We start from the raw sequence: 18394 nt of genomic DNA on the forward strand, positions 1-18394 counted from the left end.
GATGGAGGATTAACCTACTGGACCACAGCGCCAGCCTGATGTTTAATTTCTGGCTATGAATTTTTAAGGTCTATTGCACTTGAAGGATATCACTTTTTGAGTTGCATATTTATGAAGCCTGAATTCCATGAAAATATACTTCCACATTCATTACACTCCTAAGAAACCCCTTGTGTGAATTTTATGATGTATAATGATCAATTTCTGACAAATGGCTTTTTGTCACACTAATAATATTTCTGAACTTCATTTTTTTAACAATTTACTTTATTTATTTGAAACACAAAGTTACAGAGAGACAAAGAAGCAGAAAGAGGTCTTCTATCCACTGATTCACTCCCCAGATGGATGCAATGGCTGGAGCTGCAGTGATCCAAAGCCACGAGTCAGGAGCTTCTTCTGGGTCTCCCACGTGGGTGCGGGGCCATCTTCTACTGCTTTCCCAGGCCATAGCAGAGACCTGGATCAGAAGAGGAGCAGCCGGTACTAGAGCTGGTGCCCACAAGGTATGCCAGCATTTCAGGCCAGGGCTTTAACTTACTGTGCCACAGCGCTGGTCCCAACCTTTCTTCCTTATGGGAGTGCCTATTGTATGGGATGCAATTTCCAGCAAAAGGCTCTGTCACAAGGTTATGTTGATTTTGGAAAAAGTCCTTCACATTCATTATATTCTTAAGTTCTCTCCCTTGTTTGAACTACATGTGTTATGAGGTATTCCTTCGGACAAAAGGCTTTCTCATATTTATTACAAGATTTCCACCATGTAATAAATTTTCTGATGTTATATTGTGTGATTTTGACATAGTTTTCCAACACTCATTCCATTCATATGGTTTCTCCCCCATGTGAATTCTGATGTTTTATGAAGTGTTACTTATGGATAAAGGCTTTTCCATATGTATTATATCCAAAGTGTTTTCCCCCATATGAATTAGATGATGTGCAATGAGGGCCGAACTATGGGACAAACCTTTCTAAGTCATTATGTCCAAAAGGTTTCTCTTCATGTGAATTTTCTGACGCATTCTGTGATGTGACTTGTTGCCAAGGGCTTTTCTACAGTCATTGCATTCATGAAGTTTCTCCCTGGTGTGAATTCTCTGGTATGATATGAGCTATGATTTATAACATATGATTTATAAAGGCTTTCCCACACTCATTAGATACATAAGGTTTCTGCCCTTTGTGAATTCTCTGATGCATGATGAAGGTTGACTTATGGCTAAATGCTTTCCAGTTATTACAATCATGAGTTTTCTACCCTGTGTGAATTCTCTGCTGTGATATGAGTTTTGTCTTTTGTCCAAAGGTTTTCCAAAGTCATTACATTCATGAGGTTTCTCCCCTGTGTGAATTCTCTAGTGTAATATGAGGTATGACTTGTGTCCAAATGCTTTTCCAGTCTTTTAATTTATGAGGTTTCTCCCCTGTGTGAATTCTCTGGTGTATGATGAGGTGTGACTTTCATACAAAGGCTTTTCCAGTTATTACATTCATGAGATTTCTGCCCCGTGTGAATTCTCTGGTGTAATATGAGGTGTGACATTCTTCCAAATGCTTTTCCACAGTCATTAAATTTATGAGGTTTCTCCCCTGTGTGAATTACTGATGTTTCATGAAGTCTGACTTGTGTCCAAAGGCTTTTCCACAGTCTTTACATTTATGAGGTTTCTCCTCTGTGTGCATTCACTGGTGTATGATGCAGTGTGACTTTCTTCCAAATGCTTTTCCACAGTCATTACATTTATGAGGTTTGTCCCTGTATGAATTCACTGATGTTTCATGAGGTATGATGTTTGTCCAAAGGCTTTTCCACAGTCATTACATTTATGAGGTTTCTGCCCTGTGTGAATTCTCTGGTGCACGATGAGGTGTGATTTTGTCCAAAGGCATTTCCACAGTCATTACATTTATGAGGTTTCTCCCCTGTGTGAATTCGCTGATGTTTCATGAGGTATGACTTTCGTCCAAAGGCTTTTCCACAGTCATTACATTTATGAGGTTTCTCCCCTGTGTGAATTCTCTGGTGCACGATGAGGTGTGACTTTTGTGTAAAGGCTTTTCCACAGTCATTACATTCATGAGGTTTCTGCCCTGTGTGAATTCGCTGGTGTATGATGAGGTGTGACTTTTGTCCAAAGGCTTTTCCACAGTCATTACATTTATGAGGTTTCTCCCCTGTGTGAATTCGCTGGTGTATGATGAGGTCTGACTTTTGTCCAAAGGCTTTTCCACAGACTTTACATTTATGAGGTTTCTCCTCTGTGTGCATTCGCTGGTGTATGATGAGGTGTGACTTTCTTCCAAATGCTTTTCCACAGTAATTACATTCATAGGGTTTCTCCCCTGTGTGAATTCGCTGATGTTTCATGAGGTCTGACTTTCCTCCAAAGGCTTTTCCACAGTCATTACATTCATGAGGTTTCTCCCCTGTGTGAATTCTCTGGTGTAATATGAGGTATGACTTTCTTCCAAAGGCTTTTCCACAGTAATTACATTTATGAGGTTTCTCCCCTGTGTGAATTTGCTGGTGTATGATGAGGTGTGACTTTTGTCCAAAGGCTTTTCCACAGTCATTACATTTATGAGGTTTCTCCCCTGTGTGAATTCGCTGGTGTATGATGAGGTTTGACTTTTGTCCAAAGGCTTTCCCGCAGTCATTACATTTATGAGGTTTCTCCCCTGTGTGCATTTGCTGATGTGTGAGGAAGGCTGACTTGTGTCCAAAGGCTTTTCCACAGTCATTACATTCATGAGGTTTCTCACCTGTGTGAATTCTCTGGTGTAATATGAGGTGCGACTTTCTTCCAAATGCTTTCCCACAGTCATTACATTCATAGGGTTTCTCCCCTGTGTGAATTCTCTGGTGTACGATGAGGACTGACTTTTGTCCAAAGCCTTTTCCACAATAATTACATTCATGAGGTTTCTCCCCTGTGTGAATTCTCTGGTGCAGTACGAGGTTTGACTTTTGTCCAAAAGCTTTTCCACAGTCATTACATTCATAGGGTTTCTCCCCTGTGTGAATTCTCTGGTGTACGATGAGGACTGACTTCCACAGAAAGCCTTTTCCACAATGAAGGCATTTATAAAGTTTCTCCCCTGTGTGAATTCGCTGATGGTTTATGAGGTATGATTTCTGTGTAAAGGCTTTTGCACAGTCACTACATTCATGAGGTTTCTCCCCTGTGTGAATTTGTTGACATTTCCTGAGGACTGACTTTTGTCCAAAGGCTTTCCCACAGCCATTACATTCATAAGGTGAATTAATACTGAGTGATTTTCCACAAGGGTTACATGTGTAAAGTTTTTCCCTTGTATTTAGTCTCTGATTTATTGCAAGATGTGATTGGTGAATGACAGGTTCAACATACCTAATATAAAATTTCTTTCTTGTGTGAGTTTGTTGATGCATATTGAGGCTAGAATTTTCATTGATAGCCTTTTCTTTTTGAGTTGCTTTTCCAAAAGTGACAGTTGATTTATTACAGTTTTCTGCCATATGAACCCTCTCAGATTTACAGGACATCTTTCTTGTGAAGACTTTTGCTTGTCCAGTGGGTCCAAATGGCTGCTTCATGATGTGAATATTGTCATGCTGACTAAGAGGCTCACAGAACTGGAGAGATTTTCCAGGTAACTTAGTGTTATCAAATTTCTCTCCACCCTGTAGTTGATTAGGCCCACTGGGGGGATACACAGTGTGACATTTATTGCATTCCTCAGGCTTCAATCCTGAATAGATTCCCTTTTTAATAATCAGTGTTGGAATATGGCTTGAATTTAAAGTAAGGGTCTTTCTTAATTCAACTCTCTTGAGAGCTGATGTCTTGTTATTTTTCATAAAATCCTGATTCAGATTTGTGTCCTGACTTTCCTGGTTGATCCTAATCAGGTCATCCCTTTTCATGCCCACTGAAATGAGAAAAAAGCAATCATGTCACTGAATCACATGTAACTGTTTCTCCTGGCATACTCATGCAAAGGGAATGAAGTTACTTGTTATCCAAGTGGCATAAGATTTTCACAAAATCAGTACGAGGTACTTATTTGTGACCATTATATGGTTTTTCTCTTTAATACATTAATATACCATGAGGTTTCCCAATGTTCAAACATGATCCTTTTTACTATGGGAATTTGTCAAGGATGGTAGAATGACATTTGTGCTATGATGTGTGGGATGCCTGCATCTCAAAACAGTGTCAGTTTGAGCCCTGGCTACTCTGCTTTCAGTACAGCTCTCTGCCTATGTAAACTGGGAGGAAGCAGATAATGGTTCATGTGCCTGGGAACCTGTGATACACCAGGAAAGACTAGATGAATTCTAGAGTTTTGGCTTCAGACTAGTTAGACCTAAGTGTTGCAGACATCTGGGAAGTGAGCTAATAGAGGACCTCTTTCTCTCTCTCTCTTCTCTCACTATCACTTTGCCTTTCACAAAGATGAAATAACTATAAAATATTTTAAAGAATGGACAAATATTTAATAAAAATATTCACCCACTACCTAGCAACCATTTTTTCCCTGTCCTTTTTCTCCAGTTTATTTTTATAAAAATTGTGTGCTTTTTGCGTCTCTGATATCTCAACCATAAACATGAAAAAGTTTTAGTGATCATTTCCTTGCAGGTGGAGAAGAGTAAAATGTGCCTGTACTTTAAGCAGGACAACTTTTAAGGAGAATGATTTGAATCTATGATTGTCTTACATTCAGTCTTCCTAGGTAAACATCATTTGTGGGATTTTTCAAATGAAAAACTGCTTGGTCTCTACTCTATGACAGCTTCCCCAAATTCCTAAGCATCTCAGAAGTACAACAGGTACAGAAAATTCCCAATATACCACTTTAGTTAAGCACTCCCAATCAGTTTGGAGAATTTGTTTCTGCAAACCGGGATGTGCTCATCTTCTTTGAAAAGTGTTTTCTAGCTCATTCTGAAATCATCAGTGCTGGTTACTGCCTCTAAATTCTTTCTAGAAACATTCCTGTGTGATAATTTGAATTTCTGGAGGCTTTTGATCAGCTGCCTCCTATTTTCACTGAAAGCTTCATTTCCTATGCTTTTATTATCTTTTTATTTGCTTCTTTTTCAATGATACTGAAAAATAAGAGAGAAATCATACTTCAAACTCCACCCTTAATGAAATCTGAGCCACTCAAAATAAACCCATGAGGCTACTTGACCTTGGGTCTCAAAAGCTCATTACTATCTTGGTGAGTCTAGGATCACTTATTTTCAGGTTTTATATAAGTTCATGCTTAGTTTATGATTTCTTTTTTTCAAAGATTTACTTTATTTATTTGAAAGCTAGAATTATGGAGAGAGAGAGAGAAGTCTTCCATCTGCTGGTTCACTCCCCATATGGGCACAACAAGCAATGTGGGCCAAGATGAAGTTAGGAGCCAGGAATATCTTGTCTCCCACATGGGTACAGGGAGTCAAGGACTTGGGCCAACCTCTTCTCTTTTCTCAGGTGCATTAGCAGAGAGCTGCATTAGAAGAGGACCAGCTGGGACTTGAACTGGCACCCATATGCAATGCTAGTGCTGCAGGCTGGAGCTTTAACACACTGCACCACAGTGTCATTCCTAGCTTCATAATTTCTGATGTCACAGCACAGAGGCTTACTCATGACCATCTCTTTTTTTTTTAAAGATTTATTTATTTATTTGAAAGTCAGAGTTACATAGAGAGAGGAGAGGCAAAGAGAGAGTAAGGTCTTGATCCAATGGTTCACTCCCCAGTTGGCCACAACGTCCAGAACTGTGCTGATCTGAAGCCAGGAGCCAGGAGCTTCTTCTGGGTCTCCCCCGGGTGCAGGGGTACAAGGACTTGGACCATCTTCTACTGCTTTCCCAGACCATAGCTGAGAGCTGGATCAGAAGTGGAGCAACTGTGTCTCGAACTGGTGCCCAATATGGGATGCTGGTGCTTCAGGCTAGGGTGTTAATTTATTGCACAACAGTGCTGGCCACATGACCATCTTTTAGCATTTCCTTATTTACTTACTTGAGAGTCAGAGAGACAGAATGGAAGATAAAGACAGACTGAAACAGAGGTTTGCCAACTATAGGCTCACTCCTCAAATGTTTCCAACAGACTATAATTTTCTTATTTATTTGAGAGGCACAGAGGATAAAAAAAGGAAAGAGACTAAAAAACAGAGTTCACATTTATTGATTCAGTCCTGAGCAAGTTCTATGCCTGGGTACAATCATGAGTGGGAACTCAATCTGAGCAATGAGTTAGAAATAAGTTTCTGGGGATTGGCAATGTGGCATAGCTGGTAAAGCCACCACCTGCAGTGCCAACATCACTTACAGGCACCAGTTTAAGTCCTAGCTGCTCCACTTCTAATCCAGCACTCTGCTATGGCCTGGGAAAGCAGTAGAAGATGGCCAAAGTCCTTGGACCCCTGTACCCATGTGGGAGACCTGGAATAAGCTCCTGGCTCCTAGCTTCAGATCAGTACAGTTCCAGCCATGACAGCCAATTGAGAAGTGAACCAGTGGATGGAAGACCTCTCTCTCTCTTTAACTCTCGGCCTCTCCTTCTTCTCTCTCTCTGACTTTCAAATAAATAAATAAATCTTTAAAAAAAAATACAGAAACAGGCCAGTGCCATGGCTTAATAGGCTAAGCCTCTGCCTGTGGCACCAGCACACCTGGTTCTAGTCCCAGTTGGGGCTCCGGATTCTGTCCCGGTTACCCTCTCCCAGGCCAGCTCTCTGCTGTGGCCTGGGAGTGCAGTAGAGGATGGCACAAGTCCTTGGGCCCTACACCTGCATGGGAGACCAGGAGAAACACCTGGCTCCTAGCTTCAGATCAGCACAGTGTGCCAGCCACAACACGCTGGCTGCAGCGGCCATTGGAGGTGAACCAACAGTAAAGGAAGACTTTTCTCTCTGTCTTTCTCTCTCACTGTCCACTCTGCCTGTCAAAAAAAAAAAAAAAAAAAAAAAAAAAAAAAAAAAAAAAAAAAAAACCAAACAAACAACAACAAAAAAAACCCACAGAAACATTAAGATTAAAAAATAAGTTTCTGTATGTTGCCTAATTAACAAGCACTGAAGGAACTAGTAAGTACATGAAGGAAAAGGTATGAAAGTATAGAGAAGAACAAGTTAGAATTTGGGGAATGTATCAAACCTAAATAAAAGTCTTAGTAACATCAGGAGATGACTGGATTTTTTTTAATCAAAGAACATCTTCACTAAGAACAAAAGTTAGAATGATACTGGTATCTCTAAATGCCTGTGTCTGATGCACAAAACCAGCTGTCATCAGGAGTAAGGGTTGAGAAAAATTAATGGAAAGAATACCAGTCAACATCTGCACACTTTCTGCTTTGGCCTCCCTGTCTGTTATGTGCAGACTGACCTGAAAGGCTCTGATTCAGGCATTCGTCCACCATCCATGGCTCTGCTCCTTGCTCCAACTTGAAAATTAAGTCAGGTTTGGTAATGCAGTGCCCTATTAATGGAAACAAAGTAAGACTTTGTGAAATCCCTATCTTGGGTTACTTAAAGGACTACAGCTTGGTTCAGGAGCTATACAACAAATGTTCCAATTTGAATCTTTTGTTAGATGGTAGATATTCAGATTATTCATGGACTCAAATTCTAATCCTGCCCAATATTAAACATTATAAAGTGTTCCCTTGCTTGTCAAATAGCAAGAAAATGTTATCACTGGGCATGTGATGGGTGTAACTCACCCAAGGAGAAGAGGCTGCTGTAGGTCTCCAGCATCACATCTCTGTACAGGATTTTCTGAGCATTGTTCATGTTCTGCCATTCCTCCCAGCTAAAGTACACAGCCAGGTCTTCAAATGCTATCATCACCTGTAACATCACACTTACAGTCAACATGTTAACTCTGTCACAAAACAAACACTGACAGTTGTGTATGGATATGAAGGAAAAAGGAAGGATATGGTTTCACATTAGACTTGAGTGTTTAGAAAGCCACACAGAGCATTCAACAGGGTCAAACCCATTATCTACAGGCTGTGAGAAATGCCCAAACTGGAGGGAAACAGGAGGTTCAAATCACAAAGGCCACATCTGTCAAGGGGAATTGCACAGCAGGCTAAAAGAGGGGCAACACTGACTCTTCAATGAGCAATGTTAAGGAGAAGTATGCAGAAGCATTGAGAAAAAAAGGCAAGAAGCCATCAGTGAAACTACAATGGGAATGAACAGAAAATAATTTCCAGGAAAACACCATGCATATCATTTCCAATATGTCAGAGAAAAAATATATTAAAAGACAGGGCAGACATTTAGCTTAGTGTTTATGATGCCATCTCAGAGTGTCTATGTTTGATTTCCAATGCCAGCTCTAGTTTTTAGCTCCCAGATAATGCAGACCTGAGGAAGCAATGGTGATGTCACCAATGAAGGAGGCCTAGATTTCATTCCTCAATCCTGGCTTCAGTCCTGCCCCACCTCTAGCTCTGGATTAGTGCAACTCTGGCCATTGTGGCAAATGGGGGAGTGAACCAGCAGATGGAAGACTCTCTCTCTCTCTCTCTCTCTGCCTCTCTGTAACTCTGACTTGCAAATAAATTTAAAAAAATCTAAAAATAAATAAATAAACTAGCATTAAACACCTGACAAGCTGAGGAATAATTAAAAAAAAAAACACTTACAGGTGATATATTAATTTTCTTTCCTCTTAGAAACATGTGTAGGACCCAGAATCATACCTGGGAGAGAAGGTGAATGGCAAGAGTTCAAAGGAAACTCTGGAGGCCAACACTGTGACATAATGGGTAAAGCTGCTGCCTGCAGTGCCAGCATTCCATATGGGTGCTGGTTTGAGTCCTGCCTGCTCAACGTACAATCTAGCTCTCTGCTGTATCCTGAGAAAGCAGTGGAACATGGTCCAAGTCCTTGGGCCCCTACACCTGCATGGGAGACCCAGAAGCTCTTGGGTCTTGGCTTTGGATCAGCTCAGCTCCAGCCTTTGAAGTAATTTGGAGGGTGAGCCAGCAGATAGAAGACTTTCTCTCTCTCTCTCTCTCTGCAACTCTTTCAATAAATAAATGAAATATTAAAAAAAAAAAAACCTCTCCTTTCCTTCTGCACTGAACAGTGGGAAAAAAAGAATATGATAGAATGAATAAATAACAATAAATACATTAACCAAGAAAACATCAGGTTTACTGTGGAGGAATAAACCTGTAAAAATGGAAATACATAGGAAAATGCACCCACCTATAAAGTGGCAAAGAATAAACAAGTTATCATTGGTTTAATGAAAGCATTATCTACAAATTTTTAAAATAATAGTGTAAAAATAAAAAGAAATATTAAGAGTGTTCAAATAAATGAGGTTATCAGAGATAAACATTACGTTATTTATACTAAAGAAAGCTAACAAATACACAGAATGTATATTTAATGCAATGTACTTTACCAGTAATGATTCTAAATAGACCTTTTCCCTTCACAAATCCCTGGATTGGGGCTGGCACTGTGGCCTAGCGGGTAAAGTTTCTGCCTGTAGACTGGCATCCCATATAGGCACTGGTTCGATTCCCAGCTGCTCCACTTTTGATCCAGCTCTCTGCTATGGCCTGGGAAAGTGGTAGAAGATGGCCCAAGTCCTTGGGCACCTGTACCCATGTGGGAGACCAGAAGAAGCTCCTAGATCCTGGCTTTGGATTGGCACAACATTGGCCATTGCAGCCAACTGGGGAGTGAACTAGTAGATGGAACATCTCTCTCTCTCTCTGCCTCTCCCTCTCTCTGTGTACAACTCTTTAAAAAATAAATAAATCTTCTAAAAAAAGACCCTGAATTTCACTTGACTTACCCCATGAGATACCAGTAAATGTGATAGAAATAGACAATTTGTTAAAAGATTTATTTGAAAGAGTTACACAAAGAAAGAAGGAGAGGCAGAGAAAAAGAGAGAGAGAGAGAGAGGAAGGGAGGGAGGGAAGGAGAAAGAGAAGTCTTTGAACTGCAGGTTCACTCCCCAGATGGCTGCAATGGCTGGAGCTGTGTAGATCCAAAGATATGAGCCAGGAGCTTCTTTCAGGTCTCCCACAAGGGAGTAGGGGCCAAAGGTCTTGGGCCATCTTCTACTGTTTTCCCAGGATGTAGCAAAGAGCTGGATCAGAAGTGGAGCAGCTGAGTCTCAAACTGACACCCACATGAGATGCTGGCACTGCAGGCGGTGGCTTTACCTGCTATGCCACAGAACCAGCCCCAGAAATAGACAATTTGTAAAGTATTTGCCTTCTCAGATTTTCTTTTTCTGACAATTATCTTCTGAAAAACCCTGGGGCCTGCCTGTTGAAGAGATAGTATGTAGCCTGGTGCTGTGGCTCACTAGGCTAATCCTCCACCTGCAGCACTGGTACTCCAGGTTCTAGTCCAGGTTGGGACAGTGGTTCTGTTCCAGTTGTTCCTCTTCCATTCCAGCTCTCAGCCATGGCCTGGGAAGGCAGTGGAGGATGGCCCAAGTGCTTGGGCCCTGCACCCGAATGGGAGACCTGGAGGAAGCACCTGGTTCCTAGCTTTGGATCAGCACAGCATGCCAGCCATAGCGGCCATTTGGGGGAGGGGGAACCTATGGAAAGAAGACCTTTCTGTCTCTCACAAACTCTGCCTGTCAAAAAAGTCCTGAGATTCACACAAATAAATTATCTGGAGACCAAAAGATTGTTCTTCACATTTAGGCTTATATATGGTCACTGTGTTCTTTTGGTTTATATTTTAAGAAGCTTATGATCACATGAAATCTAATTTAATATAATTTTACTATCTCAGAAAGCAGGATAAAGGTTCACAGTAATTTTCTGTAGCTGCATGTATACTGCATATTGTTCAAGAAGAATGACTGAAAGGGGGAAAAATTTTATGATATGCTTTTTGTTTTTCTTAAAGATTTATTTATTTATTTGAAAGTCAAAGATACACAGAGAGAGGAGAGGCAGAGAGAGAGAGAGAGAGAGAGATCTTCTATCCAATGGATCACTCTGCAAATGGCTGCAATGGCCAGAGCTGCACCAACTGAAGCCAGGACCCAGGAGTTTCTTCCAGGTCTCCCATGTGGGTGCAGGGACCCAAGGACTTGGATCATCTTCTACTGCTTTCTCAGGCCATAGCAGAGAGCTGGATCAGAAGTGGAACAGCCGAGTCTTGAACCCGTTCTGATATGGGATGTGGGCACTTCAGGCCAGGGCATTAACCCACTCTGCCACAGCACCGGCCTCAAGATATGCTTTTTGAAGCCACACACTCCAAACATAGCATTAGTAGCAAAAGGGAAGACATGCTCAGGAAAGTTTTCTAAAGCAGTACTATTTGAACTGGTGACAATTTCTGAAATGGATCTGAAAATAAATGTTTTTTAATTAAGTGTGGCAAGATAGAGAACATTAGACAGAAGTTAGGGTGCCAGGTGTTTACAAATCATGTGACACTACACAAAGCACTTTTCTCCTGAAAAATAATTTGTTTCATCTTTTTTACAGAGATCCTGGCAAAACTTCCTTGAGCTACCAAGAAGGACTATTAGAATACAGGAGGCAGGAGTCCTCCAAGATGGTGGAATAGGGAGGGAGCACACTGATAGTCCAGGAAAAGATAGTTTAATAAAAGTGGAAACACTGTAGTTTCAGTGAAGAGTTAGGGGAAAAAACTGCAGAAGAAACTCTTCCAGAACTAGTGGGACATGGTGGACCTACGTGGAGGGCATGGGTGCCCACAGATCAGGACCCCAGCTGCCGAGTACACACACCACCGCAGGAAAGGGAGGTGAGACAAAACCTCAGTAGCACAAAACAAAGGCGGGGAAGTGGCAGGAAGAGCCTAGAGGGAATGAGGTTTGAAGCCATGGGGGGGGAAAGTCCAACAGGCTAAATAGGAGAAAAAAATAAAATAAAATAAACCTGTAAGGACACGATTCTCTCTCTCCACTCACCTTACAAAGGCAAGCAAGACAAAGAGCAGGCACCATTTTGGGCATACATAAAAGCTGCACCACCTCAGGGTTGCGCCCGCCCTCAGCTAAGCAGAAAAACCTGACTCTGGTGGGGAGAAATAACAGGAGGTTAGGACCTAGTGAATGTGTGGAGCTTATGAACTGTGACTGTGAAAAAAAAAAAAAAAAAACAGGGTGTGTGAGAATTCATGGAGTGCCTGAGAGTGAGTACTCTCAGGAGACACCCCAAACTTGGCAATCTTAGCAATCTGGTGGGAGATTGCAGGGGAAACTGAGCTTACACTGAGGACTGCACAGATCCTTTGTGTGGTCCTTGGGGTAGAGCAGACAAATATAATACCCACAGGGGCCAGAGCTCAGACACTGACTGCCTTCGATTCTGCTCAGCTGTGCAGAATTAATCCCTTCTGAATGAAAAGAGAGAGAGAGAGAGGAAGAGAGAAAATTTACCATGCCTTACCTGGGAGTGTCACCGTTAAACCTGAAGAACCAAACATAGCTCTTTGGCGACACCCATCACAAGCCTCTAAGGATCCATCAAAAGCAGCCAGTCCACTTAATTGAGTGATAGTATAATGAGAAAAACCACCACATCAAAAAAAAAAAAAAAAAGAAACCAAAGAATATCTCCACAATTCCAAGCAACATATACAGAAACTGAGGAAACAAGAACAAGGAAGACATTATGATGCCCCCAAATGAATAAGACACCCCAATTCAAGATTATAAAGGTGAAGAGATAGAATAAATGCAAGAAATGGATATCAAAATATTTATGACAAGAACACTTAAGAAGTTCTCAAAAACAAATTCTTGAAATACAGAAATCCTTACTGGACAGGGTAGAAAATCTCTCTCATGAAAATGAAATCTTAAGGAGAAATCAAAATGAAATGAAGCAACTAGTAGAATATGAAATTGTGATAGTAAAGAGAAATCAAAATGAAATGAAGAATTCAATAGATCAAATGACAAATGCATTTGAGAGCCTTAAAAACAGAATCAGTGAAGCAGAAAAGAGAATATCGGACTTAGAAGACAGAGCACAGGAAAGTATACAGTCAAACCAAAGAAATGAAGAGGAAATTAGAAATCCAAAAAATATTGTTGAGAATCTACAGGATACTATTAAAAAACCCAACATTCAGGTTCTAGGAGTTCCTGAAGGCATAGAGAGACAGAAAGGATTAAAAGGCCTTTTTAGTGAGATACTAAGAGAAAACTTCCCAGGTTTGGAGAAAAACAGAGACATCCAAGTAGAGGAAGCTCATAGAACCCCTAATAAACATGACGAAAAGAAATCCTCACCACGATACATTGTAATCAAACTCACTACAGTGAAACATAAAGAAAAGATTCTAAAATGTGCAAGAGAGAAACATCAGATTACTCTCAGAGGATCTCCAATTAGACTCACGGCAGACTTCTCATCAGAAACCCTACAGGCTAGGAAGGAATGGCGAGATATAGCCCAGGTACTAAGAGGAAAAAAACTGCAAGCCCAGAATATTATATCCTGCAAAGCTCTCATTTGTGAATGAAGGTGAAATAGAGACCTTTCATAGCAAACACAAATTGAAAGAATTTATCACCACTCATCCAGCCCTGCAAAAGATGCTTAAAGATGTGTTACACTCAGAAACACAGCCATCAATATGAAAGAAGGTAAAGGAAGAAAACCTCCCAGTAAAAGATCACAGGAAGTTCAAAGTATATATTAGAAATATCTTTGGGAAAATGGCAGGGCAAAGTTACTACTTATCAACAGTCACATTGAATGTTAATGGCCTCAACTGTCCAGTTAAAAGACACAGACTGGCTGAATGAATTAAGGATCAAAACCTATCTATTTGCTGCTTACAAGAAACACATCTTTCCAACAAAGATGCATACAGACTGAAAGTGAAAGCCTGGAAAAAGATATTCCATGCCAACAGAAATGAAAAAAGAGCGGGTGTAGCCATCTTAATATCAGACAAAATAAACTTTAACACAAAAACTTTTGAGACAAAGAGGGGCACTATATGATGATTAAGGGATCAATTCAACAGGAAGATATAATGATTATCAATGTATATGCACCTAATTACAGGGCACTGGTTTATTTAAAATATATGTTAAGGGACTTAAAAGGGAGACATAGACTCCAATACAATAGTACTGGGGGACTTAAATACTCCACTCTCAGAAACACACAGATCAACCAGACAGAACATCAACAAGGAAACAGCAGATTTAATCAACACTATAGCCCAAATGGAACTAACAGACATCTACAGAACTTTCAATCCTACACTTAAAGAATTTACAATCTTCTCAGCAGTGCATGGAACCTGCTCCAGGATTGACCACATGCAAGGCCATAAGGCAAGTCTCAGCAAATTCAAAAGAATTAGAATTACAATGCAACTTCCCAGACCACAGTGGAATGAAGTGGGAAATCAGCAACTCAGGAATCCCGAAAGCATATATAAACACATGGAGACTGAACAACATGCTCCTGAATGAACACTGGGTCATTCAAGAAATCAAAAGAGAAATCAAAAACTTTCTGGAAGTAAATGAGGATAACAACACAACATATCAAAACATGGGATACAGCGAAAGCAGTGTTAAGAGGAAAGTTTATAGCAATAGGTGATTATATCAAGAAATTGGAAAGGCACCAAATAAATAAGCTTTCAATGCATCTCAAGAATCTAGAAAAATTGCAGCAAACCAGACCCAAAACTTGTAGGAGAAGAGAAATTATTAAAATCAGAGAAGAAATCAACAGGATTAACTCCAAAAAAAAAAAAATTACAAAAAAATCAGCCAAACGAGGAGCTGGTTTTTTGAAAAAAATGAACAAAATTGACACACCATTGACTCAACTAACTAAAAAAAGAAAAGACCCAAATCAATAAAATCAAAGATGAAAAATGAAATGTAACAACAGACACCACAGAAATAAAAAGAATCATCAGAAATTACTATAAAGAGTTGTATGCCAGCAAACAGGGAAATCTATCAGAAATGGATAGATTCCTGGACACATGCAATCTACCAAAATTGAACCAGGAAGACATAGAAAACCTAAACAAACCCATAACTGAGATGGAAATTGAAACAGTAATGAAGGCCCTCCCAACAAAGAAAAGCCCAGGACTAGATGGATTCACTGCTGAATTCTACCAGACATTTAAAGAACTGACTCCATTTCTTCTCAAACTATTCAGAACAATCAAAAAAGAGGGAGTCCTCCAAAGTTCTTTCTATGAAGCCAGCATCACCTTAATCCCTAAGCCAGAGAAAGATGCAGCATTGAAAGAGAATTACAGACCAATATCCCTGATGAACACAGACGCAAAAATTCTCAATAAAATTCTGGCTAATAGAAGGCAATAACACATCAGAAAGATCATCCATCCAAACCAATTGGGATTTATCCCTGGTATGCAGGGATGGTACAACTATCGCAAATCAATCAATGTGATACACCACATTAACAAACTGCAGAAGAAAAACCATGATTATCTCAATAAATGCAGGCAAAGCATTTGATAAAATACAACACTCTTTCATGATGAAAACTCTAAGCAAACTGGGTATAGAAGGAACATTCCTCAATACAATCAAAGCAATGTAGGAAAAACCCATGGCCAGCATCCTATTCAATGGGAAAAAGTTGGAAGCATTTCCACCGAGATCTGGTACCAGACAGGGATGCCCACTCTCACCACTGCTATTCAATATAGTTCTCAAAGTTTTAGCCAGAGCCATTAGGCAAGAAAAAGAACATAAGGGATACAAATTGGGAAGGAAGATGTCAAACTTTCCATCTTTGCAGACAATATGTTTCTTTATTTTTGGGGATCCAAAGGACTCTACTAAGAGACTATTGGAATGCATAGAGAAGTTTGGGAAAGTAGCACGATATAAAATCAGTGCACAAACATCAACAGCCTTTGTATACACAGGCAATGCCACAGCTGAGGAAGAACTGCTAAGAGCAATCCCATTCACAATGGCTACAAAAATAATCAAATACCTTGGAATAAACTTAACCAAGGACGTTAAAGATCTCCATGATGAGAATTACAAAATCTTAAAGAAAGAAATAGAAGAGGATACCAAAAAATGGAAAAATCTTCCATGTTCATGAATTGGAAGAATCAACATCATCAAAATGTCCATTCTCCCAAAAGCAATTTATAGATTCATTGCAATATCAATCAAAATACCAAAGACATTCTTCTCAGATCTGCAACAAATGATACTGAAATTCATATGGAGACACAGGAGACCTCGAATAGCTAAAGCAAACTTGTACAACAAAAAGAAAGCTGGAGGCATCACAATACCAGATTTCAGGACATACTACAGGGCAGTTATAATCAAAACAGCATGGTACTGGTACAGAAACAGATGGATAGACCAATGGAACAGAATTGAAACACCAGAAATCAATCCAAACATCTACAGCCAACTTATATTTGATCAAGGATCCAAAACCAATCCCTGGAGTAAGGACAGTCTATTCAATAAATGGTGCTAGGAAAACTGGACTTCCACATGCAGAAGCATGAAGCAAGGTCCCTACTTTACACCTTACACAAAAATCCACTCAACATGGATTAAAGATCTAAATCTGTGACCTGACACCATCAAATAATTAGAGAACATTGGAGAAGCCATGCAAGATATAAGCACAGATAAGGACTTCTGGGAAAAAACCCTGGAGGCACAGGCAATCAAAGCCAAAATTAACATTTGGGATTGCATCAAATTGAGAAGTTTCTGTACTGCGAATAAACAATCAGCAAAGTGAAGAGGCAACTGACAGAATGGGAAAAAATATTTGCAAACTATGCAACAGATAAAGGGCTAATAACCAGAATCTAAAAAGAGATCAAGAAACTCCAAAACAATGAAACAAACAACCCACTCAAGAGATGGGCCAAGGACCAAAATAGACATTCTTCAAAAGAGGAAATCCAAATGGCAAACAAACAGATGAAAAATGTTCATGATCACTAGCCATCAGGGAAAAGCAAATCAAAGCCACAATGAGGTTTCACCTCACCCTGGATAGAATGGCTCACATACAGAATCTACCAACAACAGATGTTGGTGAGGAAGAGAGGAAAAAGGGACACTAACCAACTGTTGGTGGGAATGCAAACTGGTAAAGCCACTATGGAAGTCAGTCTGGAGATTCCTCAGAAACCTGAAGATAACCCTACCGTTCAACCCAGCCATACCACTTCTTGGAATTTACCCAAAGGAAATTAAATTGGCACATAATAAAGCTGTCTGCACCTTAATGTTATTGCAGCTCAATTCACAATAGCTATGACATGGAATCAACCTAAATGCCCATCCACAGTAGACTGGATAAAGAAATTATGGGACATGTACTCTATAGAATACTATAAAGCAGTAAAATAAAAAAATGAAATCCGGTCATTTGCAACAAAATGGAGGAATCTGGAAAACATCATGCTGAGTGAAATAAGCCAGTCCCAAAGGGACAAATATCATATGTTCTCCCTGATCAGTGACAACTAACCGAGCACCTAAAATGAAACCTGAAGGACTGAAATGGACACTATGTGAAACAGTGACTTGCTCACCCCTTGTACTGACTGTTGATGAACAACTTAATACTTTATCCCTTTTAGTATTTTTTTGTTCTACTTAATACTATTGGTTGAACTCTGTAATTAACACACAATTATTCTTAGGTGTTTAAATTTAAGTGAAAAGTGATCTCTGTTAAATATAAGAGTGGGAATAAGAGAGGGAGGAGAGGTACAATTTGGGACATGCTCAATCTGACTTGCATCAAATGGTAGAGTTAGAAATGTGCCAGGGGATTCCAATTCAATCCCATCAAGGTGGCATGTACCAATGCCATCTCACTAGTCAAAGTAATCAGTTCAGTTCAGAATTGATCATAATGATAGGATAAAGAGTCAAAGGGATCACATAAGCAAGACTAGTGTCTGCTAATACTAACTGATAGAATTAAAAAGGAGAGAATGATCCAACACAGGAAGTGGGATACACAGCAGACTCATAGAATGGCAGATGTCCTAAACAGCACTCAGGCCTCAGAATCAGCCCTTAAGCCATTTGGATCTGGCTGAAGAGCCCTTGAGATTATTTTAGGGATGGAAAGCCAAGACAATCCGGCCAAAAAATAAAAATAAAAAAACACGTAAATGAAAGATCCCTGCGAGTGAGATCTCAGTGGAAAGAATGTGCCATCAAAGAAGGAGAAGGAAGGAGGTACCTTTCTCTGAAGGGAGGAGAGAACTTCCACTTGGACTATGACCTTGTCTAAATAAGATTAGAGTTGGTGAACTCAAAAGGCTTCCATAGCCTTGGCAACACATGACAAGAGCTTAGGGTGATTACTGAGGCCATAAACAAGAGTGTCAATTGT

The 18394-nt window shown here is 40.0% G+C and overlaps 1 protein-coding gene across 7 annotated transcripts in view; it reads right to left on the reverse strand.

The window, feature by feature from the left end:
• Positions 1-249: 249 nt before the first annotated feature.
• LOC103351311 (uncharacterized) overlaps positions 250-18394 on the reverse strand; it is a 37827-nt gene continuing 19682 nt past the window's right edge. For all 7 annotated transcript variants that reach the window (XM_089314220.1, XM_089314218.1, XM_089314221.1 and 4 more), the window contains 3 exons: positions 7721-7847; positions 7384-7476; positions 250-3915 (listed from right to left, as the gene is read on the reverse strand). In XM_089314220.1, coding sequence (XP_089170346.1) covers positions 1781-3915; positions 7384-7476; positions 7721-7844 — 2352 coding nt within the window. In that variant the 5' untranslated portion in view covers positions 7845-7847 and the 3' untranslated portion in view covers positions 250-1780. The remainder of the gene's footprint in view (positions 3916-7383; positions 7477-7720; positions 7848-18394) is intronic.

Source organism: Oryctolagus cuniculus, chromosome 15, assembly GCF_051225735.1.
Source record: "Oryctolagus cuniculus isolate XC-2025 breed Fujian yellow rabbit chromosome 15, ASM5122573v1, whole genome shotgun sequence".
Taxonomy (NCBI): domain Eukaryota; kingdom Metazoa; phylum Chordata; class Mammalia; order Lagomorpha; family Leporidae; genus Oryctolagus; species Oryctolagus cuniculus.